The 16,724-nt window shown below is 39.2% G+C and overlaps 1 protein-coding gene across 1 annotated transcript in view; it reads right to left on the bottom strand.

Moving 5' to 3' along the window:
• Positions 1–16,724, bottom strand: part of si:ch73-287m6.1 (RIMS-binding protein 2) — an 80,523-nt gene that overhangs the window by 17,195 nt on the left and 46,604 nt on the right. Inside the window, exons 6-14 of the mRNA XM_036588610.1 lie at positions 15,605–15,709; positions 13,682–13,732; positions 11,585–11,605; positions 10,673–10,856; positions 7,145–7,293; positions 5,235–5,314; positions 4,720–4,829; positions 3,265–4,065; positions 782–933 (exon numbers count right to left, since the gene is read on the bottom strand). Of these exons, the coding sequence (XP_036444503.1) occupies positions 782–933; positions 3,265–4,065; positions 4,720–4,829; positions 5,235–5,314; positions 7,145–7,293; positions 10,673–10,856; positions 11,585–11,605; positions 13,682–13,732; positions 15,605–15,706 (1,650 nt within the window). The 5' untranslated portion in view covers positions 15,707–15,709. The remainder of the gene's footprint in view (positions 1–781; positions 934–3,264; positions 4,066–4,719; positions 4,830–5,234; positions 5,315–7,144; positions 7,294–10,672; positions 10,857–11,584; positions 11,606–13,681; positions 13,733–15,604; positions 15,710–16,724) is intronic.

Below are 16,724 nucleotides of genomic sequence, written 5' to 3'. Positions count from 1 at the left end.
GCAAAAGTTCTTAGAGGAACCCTTCATTTGATATGGAACCTTTAAATGACCTTTTAAGCCTTTTAAATGCTTAAAGGTTCTTTAAATGTTCAAAAACATTCTTTCCACTCTCTTTTAAAAATGTTTTTCAGGGAACCAAAAGTGGTTCTTTTATGGCATTGCCCAAAGAACTTTTTTGTGCCTTCTTTTTTAAATGTAAGTCTAGAATTTAAAGGGTTGATGAACATCTTATTTAATGTGTGAATTAATTTAGAAAACATAGTCGTATGCAAAAGTTTGAACACACAGTTTAAAATATTGAAAAAAAATATAAAATATAAAAGTGATTAACTTTTTTGCACAGGTTACATGTACTTCTTTTGCAAATATACTAAATTCAGCATATAAACAGTAATTATGTATTAAAGTATGCAGAATTGCGTTCCCTGGAGAGGATTAACTAACTTTTTTGCACTTAGAAAATCAAGAAAACTTTTGCAAACTTTTGCATTAGACAGTAGGTTGACACAGTACAGATACTGATAGTATTAAATGATCTTGTTCAGTCAAAAATGCTCATGTTGCTTAAAAAGTACTACTGCAAAGTGAACAGTTGTAATGACTCATCTTCTCCAGCAGAGGGCAATAGCATGTTTTATATGAGCAGAATTTTTCAAAAAGGACTTTTCAGCAAAAGATTTTTCAGTGCTCCAGACTGTTGATGTGCAGTGTGGTGTGCAGTGTGGATGTATTACATAAATGTGACTGGGAATGACTATTGTGCAGTGATTCATGCCCTCACCCTCTGGCCCTTGGTGCATACTGCGTAGCCAATGACGTTAGCACCATTGGAAGTCCCTATGGGTGTTAATGGAGGGGGCTTCCAGCGGACCTGGAGAATCCCTGGGGCCTGACCACACTGGACTTGTACCTCATGGGGTGGAAGAGGGGGCCCTAGAGGGGACAGATAACACAGTCAGTTGCACATTGAGCCTAAATGAATCAGTGTGGTTTGGAACAGAGTGTTCCTCTTGGTTCAGTGCATATACCAGGCAGAGGGGAAACATCTGAATTCAAGCATGCAGCAACATGGACATTCAGATGGAACAGTAAATCTTTACGGCTGAAAGATTGTGCACGGGTGTGATGTTCTTCACAATATACAAATGTGTTACGACTTTGGCAGAGAAGAAAAGCATTTTAGGGCTACTGAGTTAATCGTGGTTGGCCTTGGAGGTCACTGGACTATGAGGCGACAAAATGTAACTGCTGCACCATTTAAGGTAGAACAAAAAATTTGAATAAGAAGTTGGCAAACAAGACGCCAACCTCAACTTCATCTACATTTTGGATGCTGTGCATGAAGAAGCAATGATTAAGCTAATTCAGGAAATCACTGAAATGCAGCAATAATGAGTCTCACTCAACAGACAGCTGTTAATATGCAAATGCTGTTAAAGAGGAAATTACTTTCTGAACATTAATATAAAATTATTAATTGTTGTATGAACTATTTTGTGATCTATTTCAATCTTTTTTGCAGTTTGCATGCTCTACTAAGCTCAATTATAAAGTTACATTATTATTAAGTACTTTGGAACTTTCCAACACTGATCAAAGTTTGGATATAATGAAGAGTTGATGTCAGGCTAAAAATAAAGACTCTTACGTCTGTGGACGACAAACCTCTCAATACTATTTTAGACAACTTATGCACCACTGTATTATTAAACATAAATTTTAGCATGGGCCAGTCGCGCCAAGTTCACCACACTTTAGCTGAAGCTTTAAGTGGCACTAAAAAATGTAATCATTACTAAACGTGTTGTAAACATGCCTACTCGCCTCCTACAGAGGTGCTGAAGTCTCTAAGGTGAGATTTTTATGGTTTAAAGACTCGAAAAACTCACTTCTGATGATTTATCTTGAAGGTGAGAGGAATTCTTCAAGAACTACAAGGGCTTTGGGGCAAATACGTAAGGTCAGAGGGAAAGTCAACATTACTGCTAGGAAGCCGAATGTAATGCATGATGGGTACTGTAGTGCAATAAATGTAATGCTGTACTACAGAACATCATATAACATGACAACATATTAAATGCTACAAACTCAAATTCAAAAAAGTTGGAAGGTAAAATACAAATAAAAACAGAAAGCAGTGTTTTGTAGATCCACTTTGATCTGTATTCAAACAAAAACAACACAAGACACGATATGTGATGTTTTACCTTGTCAACTTCATTGTTTTTGAACATCTAAACTCATTATGTAATTGATGCATGCAACACATTCCAGGACTTGTCCTTTATGAGGGTGGGTCAAAGCTCACCACTTTGCCAAAAAATGCACGACCAAATAGTCCAACTGTTTAAGATCTGTGTTCTTCAAGGATTTTAGATATTTCATCCACTCTGGTGCATAATATTATCAAAAGATTCAGGGAATCCAGAAAATAAATAGGGTGTGTTCTGGGCCAAAGAAGTAAAGGACCATTCAGTTTGTTACCTGCATAAAGTCCCAAAGTCAGGGTCTGTCATGGTATGAGGATGTATGAGTAAGTAACATCTGTAAAAGCACCATTAAAAATGAAAGATATAAAAGTATTTTGGAACAACATATGCTGCCTTTTAGATGCTGTCTTTTTCAGGGATGTCCATGCATATTTCAACATGACAACGCCAAGCCATATTCTGCATGTGTTACAACAGAATGGCTGTGTATTCAGACAGTGCAGGTGCTAGACTGCCTGCCTCCAATTAAAAACTGGTGGCCCATTATAAAGTGCAAAATGCAACAAAGGCCATGTACAGTTGCCCAGCTGAAGACCTGCATAATGGAGGAATGGCAAAAAATTAACTTTCAAAACTGGATTATTTGGTGATTCTTCAAATGATTATTAAATGTTGTTAAAAGAAAAGGTGATGTAATACAGGGGCAAACATGCTCCTGTCACAACTTTTTTGGGATATGCTGCAGGCATCACATTTGGAATGAGCATATCTTTCCAAAAAACAACTATAAGGTTCAAACATCAAATATTGTGCTTTGTACTGTCAAACAAAATTTCTGCTTTCTATTTCTATTGACATTTCATATACTGTTCCAGCTTTTTTTGTTTGTAGTTTTAGGTCAGAATGCCCCTGTGGTCAGTAAAAGTAGCTATGTTAAGTACTTTGGGACATGCTGTGAAATGAATGGCCAAATAGAAACTCTTAAATTTTTGTGTTGAGTATCTGCTGGACCAGTTACTTGTGGTCAGAGATCATGGCATGTGGTATTCCTGACCTGCAGCCTGGGTACAGAACTCCACCCCAGCCTCTTTCTTCTCGCGTTGCTCCAGAGGCATGTGCCAGGGTACTTGATGAGGTTTGGCCACCACTCTAACCTTGTAGACTGTGGTGGCCTTTAGGTTGGTAAAGCGTAGTCTATAACAGCACGGTTTGACCACTGCATGTTCCACTCCATCTAAGAACACTGTGTGGGAATAGTTGCTGTTGCTGGGGAGCCAGGAGAGCTCCGCAGAGTCGCGCATGATATCGTCCAGGCGGAGGCCTGTTGGGGCCACTGTAACGTTTCTGCCCACCAGCATAGTGCAGCGCAACTCATCTGATAGTCCTCGGTCCGTCACGCTCTGCACTGACACACGGTAGGTGCAGGCAGCAAGGTCCAGCTTCTCCAGAAGTAGTTTGGTCCTGGCCGTAAAGGGCACAGTGGAACGAACCTCACCATCAACTAGGACGTTGTACCCGTTAATGTTCCCCCAGCCCAGGGGGACCAGAGGCGGATCCCAGGCCACTATGACGCTCCTGGCCAGCTGTTTGATTAAGTTGATCTTCCTTGGGTAAGGCACAATGTCGTCGCTCAGCTCCTCAGCATCCAGAGCCCCAGTTCCGTTACTGCAGGGGCCAAGGGGGTCCGTGCTTAAGCTGTCCAGGGAAACGCCTCCATCTATGGCGGTCAGGCTCAGACAGCCATGCTCCAGCTGGCCCAGCTCCTCTGCCCCATCCACAGACGGCTTCTCTTTGTCCTGGACAAATTCAACAAAATTGGAGGGGACCAGGCCTCGCTGGCCATCCAGCAGCTCTCCTGCAACAAACAGAGAAGAAAAGCTCTGACTCACAGGAGATGACTCACTACAAACACCATAGATCATGTTACGTAAATGGTTTTTCATCTGAGCACATGCTACAGTTAATATGATATATTAAGCAACAAATATCCCATGCTATTCTCCCAGATCTGTATCTGAAACAAACTGCTGCAGCTCACAGTACTGACACTAATCAGGATGAAACAATTTACAGCTCCAGCTTTAAACCATGCCTGCTGCAAATGTTAACCGCCAAAAATAGAGCATATAATTAGTACAAAGGAAACCATTAAAAAAAACAGCCTAAATGACTCAGTGAAAGGGCACTTTCGAGAGTGTTTTTTCACTCGGTCATCCAGCCGCAGGGCGAGTGACAAATTAGCAACCCTGCCAATCTGCGACATAATCTGCCAGTGATTCATTTGGGAGAATTACTTCTTTAAAATCTGCTTCATGCTGAAAAATGACAAACTTTACATCTTTATTTACTTAATATGTAACCAAATCCCCAGAGGTCTTGGATATTTAACAGCATTTAAAAACAAGCATCTTAAATCAATGATCTTTTAACCGAATTTTAGAAATCATACTACTGGCATAATCCCAAGCATTGATTACCTAATCAAAAATGTAGGCCAAATGTGGCTTACCTTCATAGAATCCATCATCATCCATGTCTCCATACACATAGAGATACTTCCCAGCAACAAGAGGGAGCTCAGCTTCTGGATGCTCATTGGGTCCATCATAGGGATTATAACTGAGCAGAGGAAGGGAGAAAATGGAGAAGGGAGAAGAACATTAGGGCAGAGAAAAAGAGAGACAGACCAAGAAAGAATAGTGAATAACCAATAAATATTGAAAATGCTTGAATGTATTTTTAAATTTCTAGTCTGGCCAAGAATGTGTCCACTTCACTACTGTTGAATAGTTTTCATTTTTTTATATTTTACGAACTATAATACATTGTGCAGACTTAAATATTATAGACTAGACATTAATAGGTACATTAACCCCTTAAAATCCCAGGCTTGTTGCACACTAAGGCTTATAATTCAGTAACTACAGGGACTTCAGTGCAAATTAGTTGAGCTATTCTTAGGTGGATCAATAGGTGCCAGTCATTCACAACAGAAGATTACTGAAACAACCCCTTCACTCTCACCTGTAGCGGGCAGTGCACAGACGGACCTGTCCTGTGTATCGAGCCTTGGACCTGGGAGCGGGATTCACCTCATCATCCATCTACAACCAGAACAGATTGTGTACAGTACAGTATCTTCTAACCAGACCATTAAAAAGCACGCTATTATTGCCATAGATATGAACCCCACATACTGTATGCAGTCTTAGATATGGCTTTGAATCATGTATGATCTCATGTACAACAATGCATAATTATTATCTGTTTATAACACTGTCAATCATAAAATCAGTTTCAGGCCGTCAGGCATTTAGTGTGCAGCGCGACTATATAACAATAAATTCTCTTGCTGACTTGCGATTCCAGGCAGATTATCCCATGCTTGTTAACCAAACATCTGATGTGTGGTTACTCATTTGGATCTAATTGTAGAGATGGAAGCAGATTACGGCAACATAAGGTAAATGCGTTCTTTTGCATTTTTTTACTGTAAACAAATAACATTAAAACATGGATGAGAATTAAATTAAGCGAAATACAGTATCCGCTCCGTAAAGCACTTCCCATCATGCCTTATCTCTCTCTCCCTATAATCATTCTGCTTCCCATGAGGATCACCACTAAAACATGTTAAGCATCTAAACATAAAGAGAAAAGTAAGCCTATCTCAACAATTATATGACCGAAGACACATTCAGAGTTTGGATTTGTTCACTTTATCTCACTAAAGTCTGCTGCCAGAGTAGTTACGATGCATGTCTGTCCATGTTTGCCACAGTGAAATGCATGTGGAATTGGATCGTTCTACTATCACTAATTAAAAGAAGCATCATGCTGCCTTCATTGTCGACCCTTTGATGGTGTCTGGGGAAGCATGTTTTCCTCCTGGGCATTTGTTTCATGCTCATGTTAGATCGAAACACAAACAAAATAAAAAGAATATTAATAAAAAGAATAATAAAAAAGCACTGGCAAATGGTTATTAAAGGGTCAAGCCCTACATTTTTCTTGTATTTTAATTTTCCCTCAGGTCCACTTACTTATGCTTGGGTAGGTTTATGTGCCAAAAACTTAATCGTTACATGACCACATTCCAACCTCTCTGTATCCCTTAAAATTAAAAAAGGATTTGTCTGCTACTGTGCTTTTAAGACTGATACAGTCAGTGCAAAAGTTTGAACACCCCTGCTCAGATTACGTTTCGTTGAAGTAAAAATAAGTTAACACACTACAGGGAACAATCTTAAATGGCTGTTTTCTTCAAATTTCTATTTATTTGCTGAGTTTAACATATTGGAAAAAAATAAATGTGCCATAACTTTTGCACAGGCCACATTTTATGTATTTTATGTTTCCCAATATATTAACTTCAGTAAATAAACAGTAATTGTACATTAAAATGTGCAGAATAGAGTTCTCTGTAGAGGATGTGTACTAAAAACAACAAAACATGCAATTTCACCAAGTGCACCCAAACTTTTGCATACAATTGTATATGTAAATATCTCTGTTCTGATTGGCTGTCCTGTACTTTGTAGTCTGACCTGTACTGCCCTCATTCGAACATCAGTCAGGACTGAAACTTTTGCATGAACGGGTGGAGCAAAACTGCAGTAAGATGAATAGGTGGATAAGTGTGAGTGTTTTGGTTTTTGTGACATCACAAAAACATTTAATTTAAAACAGGCTGTTTTTGCAGCTTAATTTCCACATATGGACTGTATAATCTGGAGAGTGAATGATGAGTGAGCATTTAGAAACTACTGTGCGCAGACCACATCACACTCTTCTACTTCAATTCACTTTTCATGATATGGGCCCTTTAAAAGAGATGAGTCATTCAAAGGGCTGATGACTCTGTGTTAACTGAGTTGTTCACCCTAAGTGTGAAGTATGCATTGTCTGTGCAGGAGCAGACCATATGGACGCACCTCTGAGGGGCTTGTGGGCAGGGGTCTCCTGGAGAGGCTCAGGGCGTGGACGGCGGGTTTGGTGACCGGCAGCTCGGGCCTGTCTCTGCTGACCTGCAGTGGCTGGAGGAGCTCAGAGATTAGCGGAGAGCCTGCAGATCTCTCATCACCTGCACAACATAGAGTTACACACCCAAACGCCAGTGCCTGTCAATCACTGCCTGTCCACTGTGGCACAGTCATTTGTGTTTAAGGAGATGGTGAGCAAGGGCTCTGAAGTACCTGCGTGTCGCTCCCAGAGAGCTGCTGTGAGTTAGAGTAATGGAAGAGATAACGTTTCCCTCAGCCACATCACTCACACAAAGAGGAAATGCACTGAAACTAATTTCATTCATTTAGAGAGGGTCATAAATCATGCAGACAGGAGTCGACTTACTATTGTGAGCAAAATACCAAGCTGCAGCTCCAACTGTGCCTCTTTCATTCAGGTTAATCTCATGACTGTTCGAGTCTCTTATGATTGACATAACACAGCCTGTCAAAAGTTTGGGGACACCGAGCTTTTCAAAATATTTTTAAATGAAAATGAGCATGGATTGTTTGTTGGTTTGCAACATTTTTACATAACTAACTATGGGAAATAACAGTTAACACTGGCAATAACAAAAGCATGGTGTAAATTTCCATTGTAATTATAACATTTTATGCAAGTATTACAGGAGATATTTTATCATAGTTTGAAAAAAATAGTTGTGTGTACAATCTTTTGGTCGAGTCTGTTTTTGACACATCTTTGTCATTTCTTGAACTCAAAATAAACAGCAAAAGCTGGAGGTGTAGATAATTGAATGTGAAAGCATAGCCCCTTATGTAATTAAATTAATAATTCAATTTGAATAGTACTGCAAAATGAAAGTAATATCTCTCAACTGCTTATGGTTCAAGACCAAACTAGAGTCCTCGTGAGGAATTATATAACACATGTATATATTTATGACAATATTTTTGACAGTACTGCCTCAGAAACAGTGCTATTCCCCAACATTTCAATGTTTAAACCACTTTCGGGGGAAAAAGATTTTTTTTAATATGTGTTTTTAACAGCAGTTTGAAAAATAAAGTCATGATTTAAACAACCTACTCTTCAAACCACAGATGACATTCTTATGAACACTGTTGAGAAGTAGCTGTTTTATGGTAAAGGGCCCATATCATGGAAATTAATGTATTTCAATACATTTTTGTAGGTTTTAGTAGAAATCAGATACAGTATGTTAACATTCTTTCATCCCCCTGTCTACACAGTCCACATATGGAAACCAGTGGCAAAAATTGGTCATTTTGAATTCATTGTTTCTGTCATGCCACAAAACCAATGCATAAATATAGCCTCGCCCCTTCATCTTGAAGTTATAAGTAGTCTTCCAACCCAGACTGCTTCTGGAATGAAGCAATACAAGGCAGCCTATCAGAACAGTTATTTTTAGTCTTAAAAGGGACAAAGCAGTAACAATATCATTCTGTTTCATTCTAAGGGATAAAGAAAGGTGGGAAAATAGTCATGTACAAATTAATTATGAGTGTTTTGGTACATAAACCCACATAAATGTCATCAGTGCACCTGAGAGAAAAAATATACAACAAGAAAAATGTAGGATATGGGTTATTTAATAAAATATTTGCATGCATTTTACATTCTAAAGAGGGCAATGTGTCCCCAAACTTTTGACAGGTAATGTATGCTACTAGTCACCTGAACTGATGCGTTTCTCTGAAATGTGACCTGCTCATGTTGATAAGACCGCCACATTAACTCTGTCATGCTTCATTGCTGTCTCTTCATGGCTGGCTTGCTCAAAAGGTCACTACTCTGACAGGTTTTAATTACTACGAAATAATGAATGACAATGCTAAGCACCTCCACGTGCTTTAAGGGATGTCGTCCAAGTAAGAGAGTGCTGAGTCTCCTCAGCAATACAGCAGCAGATTCTGGGCTTACAGAAACAGATTTCCTAAACTGTGGTGACTGAAAAAAACAGTGCGTCTGATTTATCTGATTTTAATGTGTTCACCAGGTGCGCATGAATAAAACATAGTACATCAACACCATTATTGTGGAAAGCAAGTAAAATGAAAGACAGCAACTGTGTTTTATTCATACAGAGGGGAACCCTCAGGGCGTTCTAGACCCACAGAGAAGCTTAATGATTGAAAAATACATGTCATTTTTGGATTTTTTTTTAATGGAATCATCATGCATGTTGCATTTACACTCTGCAAGTATTGTACTACTTTTATTTAATTTTTAAGTATTTGTTTGAAACATAAGCGTTAAATTCTTGAAACACTCAACGGAAACTGTCCTATTTGAACTGTTTTTCACTCGATAATCTAGGTAGATAAAGCAAAGTGAGCTCTCCCATTGGTTTGGCCTTTAGGAGCTGAACTGAAGGCCTAATGTGTCTGATTAACTGCTAGTATAGTTAGGAACTGACAGCAGAATCAACTTATTTGATTAATTGATTGGATTGGTCTGATTAACGACAGATGGGACCAATTTAGTGAGAAATAATGTCACTGTGGGTCTTCAGGAAGTCCTAGATACGTCACTGACTGTGAAAAAAAAGATCAATGTCAATGACTGTGAATAAGAGCAGCAGAGCAGCAGTCTAATCTGGTTTCAGTCAGATGTTAGTAATGGAAAACAGTCTATGTTGGGGCTCCATATTGAAACAGTCAAACTGCTAAATACAGTGTAAAATATATGTTATTATGTCTGTTACAACAGAGCTCTGCAGTATGACAATATTTATCATTATTGTAATCAATAATATTCTGCCGGCAGGCTCAAAGTTTTATTACACACTTCTATAACCTATGAATAGCTCAAACAGTTTGCACTGAAGCCTGTGTAGTTACTGAATAATAAGCCTTAGTATGTAATATAGCCTGGGACTTTAAGGGGTTGATTGGATTTAGTGCAACACAGTGTGTGAAATGTTAAATACAAATAACTGGATTCATAGTTTTTGACAGTGTTTTTTAAATAATAAAAATATTATGACTTATCGTATATCGCGAAAACATCTGAAAGTATCATAATGTCACATTCTTGCCATGTCGGCTACCTCCAGATACAAGCTTCAAATAAAACATTGAATGTGGTGTAGAAGCTTCAAATGTCTGTGTTTAATCTAGAACAAATGTGAATTGCTGTTAGCATAGTGCTAACATACTACTAGAATCCTTTAGGGGTGCTAGCAGATATAAGCTTTGTCATAGAGGTGTTTTTTTTTTCCTCGTTTTAACCTAGTTTTCACTGTTATGGCCTGAACTGAAGGCTTAGTGCTAGTAGTCATCACTGTTTTCACATGCAACCAATATGAATGTGTGCACTATTTTTCTTATTACATTATTAACTCATCATGCAAGCTTTGTCTGTGGTGCTGATTATCAGGAATGACCACTGAAATCACACTGAAATCAACTGAAACCTAGTTATGCTGTAATGAGGACAGAGTGAAGCTATAGTAATCTTAAAAAACCTACCTTTCCCAGTGTGACTATGCAGGTCGTTCAGAAAGTTACGGAGTGCTTTGTGCGGCGAATGCTGAGGATCAGAAGCTGGAAATTCAGTGTCTGACTCCAGGTGAAATTTCTCCAGCTCTTTAGACAAAATATTACACTTAGCACTCTGAGACCGCCATTTCTGTTCCAAGTCTTGAACTTTGACCTTCAAGATTCGGCGAAGCAGTGGAATGAGAGAACAGGAAAAGACATTAAACATCAATCACTGTAACTTAATTTTACTAACAGTTATTTATTTATTATTACACTTCTGTACATTATAATGTAAGTATTTACTATTCAGTATGCTGATTCTAATATTTTGTGCAAGGACAATACTGATTTAAGCTGTTTCAATCATAAGTAGAGCCAATTACTGTTTGTGTTCCCACATGAGCCTCGACTTTCCTTGCAAAAGCTGCTCTGTGCAAAGAAACTGCTTTACTGCAGGCAATGACAGCTGCATATTAGTACTCTTAAGTAACAATGCCACATGTGGCACAGACATAAGAGGCTTATAAAACCCCCTGATATGTGGTAAAACCATTATCTAACCATACCACAATGTAGATAAGAAACATACTTTAAGCAGCCCTGAGTTTCACCCAGGCAACAAGGTCCTGATGCAAAATTCTGCTGACAAGCTAAGATGATAAGAGCACGCTAGGTTATAACCAGGGGGAACGTTCACTTTGCTCAGCAATTAATAACTGGCTACTTAATCAGGCTGGTTCTTTTAGAACATATATCAGTTCATAATTATAATTTAAAGAAGACTGTGTAGCCTCTGGATGGAGTTAGCAAAGAAACGGATGATTTACGTTAAACAAACAAAAAATAAAGAGTAATGATGATGTAGGATGTTTCAAGGTCTCTACATGAAATGGTATATACCTGCATTCTGTCCATATGGTTCTGTTTAAGTACAAAAGGAAAAACATAAATCAGAATGGCAGTGGTCAGAAATTAAATCTCTAAAACAAAAGCAAACACAAGATATCTACACTGAAAAAAGTAATGCACTGTACTGATTTAAACATGCACATCATTTCCACATACAGTCCTATGCAAGAGTTAAAGACATTCCCTGTCATTTATTTAATTTCTATTGAAAATGGCCATTAAGTACAAGTTATTCATTTTTCAGCATCAGGATATAAAACAGAAAAACATGTAATTAACAGATAATTACATCTAACCACTCAATATAACAGAAAACTTGTCTATATGTAGTATGTCCACCCTTTGCCTTCTTCACAGCTTCCACTCTTTTTGGGAGACTCATTTTCAGTTTTTCAAAGAAATCTGCAGGGATGGTTTTCACACCTCCAAAGTTCAGTCTTAAGAGTTGGCTGCATTTTCTGCTTCTCACAATCCATGTACTTCCAAACACATTCAGTGATGTTGAGATCTGGTCAGTCCATTGTTCTGAGAACACCAGCAGCTTCTTAGTATAGTTTGCAAATATGTAGGACTTGCAAAATTGACAGCTAGACATCCTTTCAGACCAATGCTGAATTGTCTTCTCACAGTGGAAAGATGGAGAGAAACACCTGTGGATTTTCTCAGATCTGAAGGAAGAGTGGAGTTTGATTTTCTCCTCTCTCTCAAAGATGAAAGCGTTAAGTACTGTTTATCTGATGGTGACAGTTCTGGTGGTTTACAAGTCCCATGAAAATAACTATGGCTATTTTGGCTGGAAATGAAAAAGTAAAAGTTGTCTCTGACCTTTGCACTGTATTGCATTGTGTCAGCATAATTTTGTCTTTTAATGTACTTATTTTTGACAATAATTGTGCTGGAGTAAAATATTTACATGTGGAAATGATGTGCACATCTGAATCAAATAAATTCAATACATTCCTTTTTTCAGTGGAACAAATAAATGAAATATATAGAAATCAACTTAAAACTCCAAAGAAACTCAATGCAAATGGAAGGGTGTTTCGAGTATGAGGGTCATGTTTTAAGGCTATGTTCACACGGCAGGTAGAAGTGGCCCAAATCTGATTTTCTCACCAAATCCGATTTTTTTTGTTTAGCTATTCATATTATCTTTAAGTGTGAACTGTATGCAACATTAGTCTGAGCAGATAATGCTCCTAAACTGATCCGCATGCGCGTAAGAATAATGCCTCACGTTGTTTCACATGGTTTCACATGGCGCACCTATCCAGAGGTAAACAATCATGACTGCCAGCGAACGCCAGTCGCTCCCGGAGCTTTGTTTCCTCTTCACCAGCACCACAGGAGCGATCATGAAGCTTCACTGATTGACAGCTGGGCTCATCACCCAGAATGTGTTCAAGCTCACCGTTAAAAGTGCATGATATTCAGACACGGTCACTTCTTTGGTTCGTGTGCTCGGATTCTCTTCAAACTCTTTGAACACAGAGGGTTTTGGATAAGTCTCTAATAACGTTTTGTACAGAAACATCAGGCTAAATGTTTCTAAGGTCTCAGCAGCGTGAAATTATGACGAATGTCGAGTTGGACTGACATAAAAGTCGCATGAATTCCAATCTGGCTGTTCAGACTGAGTCGCATTGCCGCGGATTGGATATGTATCCGATTCCAGTACCACATATGAAAGCTTCTCAAATCGTAATTTAAAATGTCAGATTCAATGCGTTTTTTGCTGTTCACAGTGACACATCTGTGTCACATATGAAGAAAAAGATCAGATTTGGGCCACTTTTACTTGCTGTGTAAACGTAGCCTAACTAATACTTTACTCTGGTTTTAAGTCAGTTTGTCCTGTAGGAGAATCTTTTGGAAGCACTTCCTACAGCTTAACCAAGCCTATCCTAGTTAAAAATGTCTGTCAGCGAAGATACTGGTCTCTTTGTGGGCTTTCAGTGGACATTAGATGATCTGGATGGGTGCTCTTTATTCTTTTCAGTCCTACAGGCTCTATTGAGCAGGTTAGTGACAGGAGCTCTGACCGTCTGAACTGATAAGAGAAGATGGGGAGTCGAGAGGGTCTCTTACCTCTAGCAAGTGGACCGTTCCTTCATGCCCTTTATCAACTTCAACCTGAGCCTAAAGACAAGATATAGTGGTCAGGAGAAAGGACATATTGCTCATCTTTATTATATACTGTTAAAAATAAAGGTACCCCAAAGGATTCTTTGAAGCAATGTCACAGAAGACCCACATTAATTTCCGTAAAAAGTGTAAAGAACCTCAAGTTAATGCAAAAGTTCTATACCATTTAGGAACCTTGATTTTTAAGAGGACATTAAGAAATAACTCTCTGGACAAACATTATGTATGTCCTGTTTGATTAAAATAGATTGTCTTATGTGATTCTATCTTTTATCTTTTGTATCTGAATGTGAAACATATGTATTATATGAATATTAATTAAAGTATTAAAAATTTAATCTAGGTCTTCTCATGTAAACCTTTAAACCTACCAAAAAGTAGACATGCACAGGGTCAGCCAGGTCATCAGCAACAATACTGAGAAATAATAATAGGCTATGAGTCAGAGGGCAAAGCTCCTTGAACTGATCTGACCCTCGTGCCCACCACAGCCGAGGCAGTATGTTCAAAGTAGAAGGTGTCCAGTAAGTACAAGTAATGTAAGCAGACACGGACACCAGAGCAGTAAGATAACTCAGGTGTTTCTGCATGTCTGTATGAAGCACGTGCGTGAGCGTGCATGAGCGTGCATGAGCGTGCATGAGCGTGCGTGTGCGGTGAAGGCTCTGTTGAGACTGCCTCTCGGGGGACGTGCAGTAGTGCTGTGTCTGCTGTCTGCTCTAATTGCTTTGTTTTCCTGTCGCAGCTCCTCTTTGAAGAGCACACAGACACAAAAGAAAGCCAACACGTCTCTGAGGCCCAAATTACTGCAAGCAGTTCTATGACAGCTGTGTTTTTTAACTTTTTACCAAACCGCACTACATCTGTATATTTCTTTTATATTCATATTTTCAGTCCTACACAAGAAAATGAAGTTCTGTCATGGTCTCCAAGAAGTTGCCATTTGCTGTCGATGTGTTACCAGTGATTAATCTTGTGTGTGAACTCCAGTTTTCTAGTTTTATTATATATATATATATATATATATATATATATATATATATATACACCACTTAATCATTATCAAACAGCTCTATAATCCCTCATGCCTTGTGGATGGGGACAAGGCATGAGGGATTATAGAGACAGGAAGGCTTCACTCCCATCAGAATAGAAATGTTTCATCATAAAACAAAGGTGATCAGTCAGAACAACTTTGAACTGATTTGCAGTGACCCTTCATTCATTCTAAGAGGACAAGTGCACCCAAACCATGGCAGCAAAATGCCCCTAAAAGCACAACAGAGCAACCTGACCACCTCTCTGTAGGGGTCAAGCATTCAGGCCTGTACGGTTCTCATGGTGTACACTGCATGTGCACTCACCTACAATATGGTGAAGGATGACTCATCTGTGTATTTACACCACTCTCAAATGCAAATTCATCTTTGTAAGTTAATGCACCCCAGCCCTACTATAATCTCTCTCTCTATGTAGTTGTGAATGAGCTGTTCATGCTGACTGTTTGATCACAGCCTGCAGTGACATTCTCAGTCACCTGAGGAACAGCTGCTCTTAGTGTGACATGTTTTTCCTTACATGTCCCACTAGCGCAGGAGCATCATTGTCTTCGAATTTCCTATAAATTTAAAGCAGATGCCACTTTAGTCACCATGTCTATTGAAACATTAGCCAGCTGAACAAATTTTGTGACTATAGCTTCTGCTCTCTATGCCCTAATAACGTTTAAAGTTGCTTAGATCCTTTCTTCTCATCATCTTGATCCAAAACTGAGGTCAGCTGGACCTGTTCAGCATTTTAATACATGCCACAGAGCGTGATAGGAGTTTGACTGCTTTATTGTGTCATGCACTTTGTGTTTCTTACCTTTTGCAGAAGCTGGATCTCCTGCTGTTTGGAGTTGAGGACAGCCAGGGCCTGTTCATGCTCTGCCTCCAGCTGCTGCTTCTGCTCTGCAGCCTCTCGCATATGCTGAGAAAGGGGGATAGTGAGAGAGAGAGTGAGAGAGAGAGAGAGAGAGAGAGAGGCAGAGAGAAAGAGAGAGAGAAAGAGAGACAGACAGACAGAGAGAGAGAGAGAAAGAGAGAGAGACAGTCAGACAGACAGAGAGAGAGAGAAGAGAGAGACAGGGAAGCAAAGAGAGAACAGCACAGAAAGAGAGACAGAGTCAGACAGACAGAGAGAGAGAGAAAGGCGGACAGGGAAGCAGAGGGAGAATGGCGCAGAGGGAGAGAGAGAGAAAGAGAGAGAGAGAGAGAGAGAGAGAGAGAGAGAGATAGTCAGGATGATTTTTCGCACAGAGGCACAAAAACTCCTGATTCTGCATAGATGAATGCTGCAGAAATGCATTTATCACTGTCATAACTTGCTGATTTCTGAGTAAGTGGGGATTAAAAAGTTTGTAAAATTCGATTCCAATAATAACCGCTGTGCATTAGGCACAACTGGGACAATAACAAGATACGACACTGACATATACCGAGTGAACGCATGGTGAATTTCATTCAGTGAGTGTGCAGAAATAGAAGACAGTTTAATACAAGCTGATAGGAAATGGAATAACTCAGCGACTGCGGTGGTCCCTCCGGCGTCAGGTTTTATCAGATCATCTTTTTCTCTCTTTCCAGGATAGGGTTAAATTGGACAGAAAGTGGAGTTAGAGTTAAGTACATCAAATGTGGTGTAAAGCTTAGATACATAAAGCAGCTTAAAGGGTCTGACTTATCCATCTTTTTTCCCTCTCTGAGAGAAGCAAAGCCTCTTTTCCCCTTTGAGTTTCTTGGAGGTGTCCAGGACACACACAGTGGTTTGCATAATCACTAAAGGGGCTTTGGCTGCACTTCTGCTGAGGAGTGACTGAAGATCTGCAGCGTTCTGGAACAACTGCACTAACTTTATCAACTCGATACTTCAGTACAGTTGGTTCAGTACATGAAGTGAATAACCTATGCTACTGTGGGTATATTCAGTAGTATATAGTACTCTA

The sequence above is a fragment of the Colossoma macropomum genome, unplaced genomic scaffold, assembly GCF_904425465.1.
Source record: "Colossoma macropomum unplaced genomic scaffold, Colossoma_macropomum, whole genome shotgun sequence".
In the NCBI taxonomy this organism is placed as follows: Eukaryota; Metazoa; Chordata; class Actinopteri; order Characiformes; family Serrasalmidae; genus Colossoma; species Colossoma macropomum.
The sequence above is the reverse complement of the archived record's forward strand: the minus strand, read 5'-3'. Positions and strand labels throughout refer to the sequence as shown.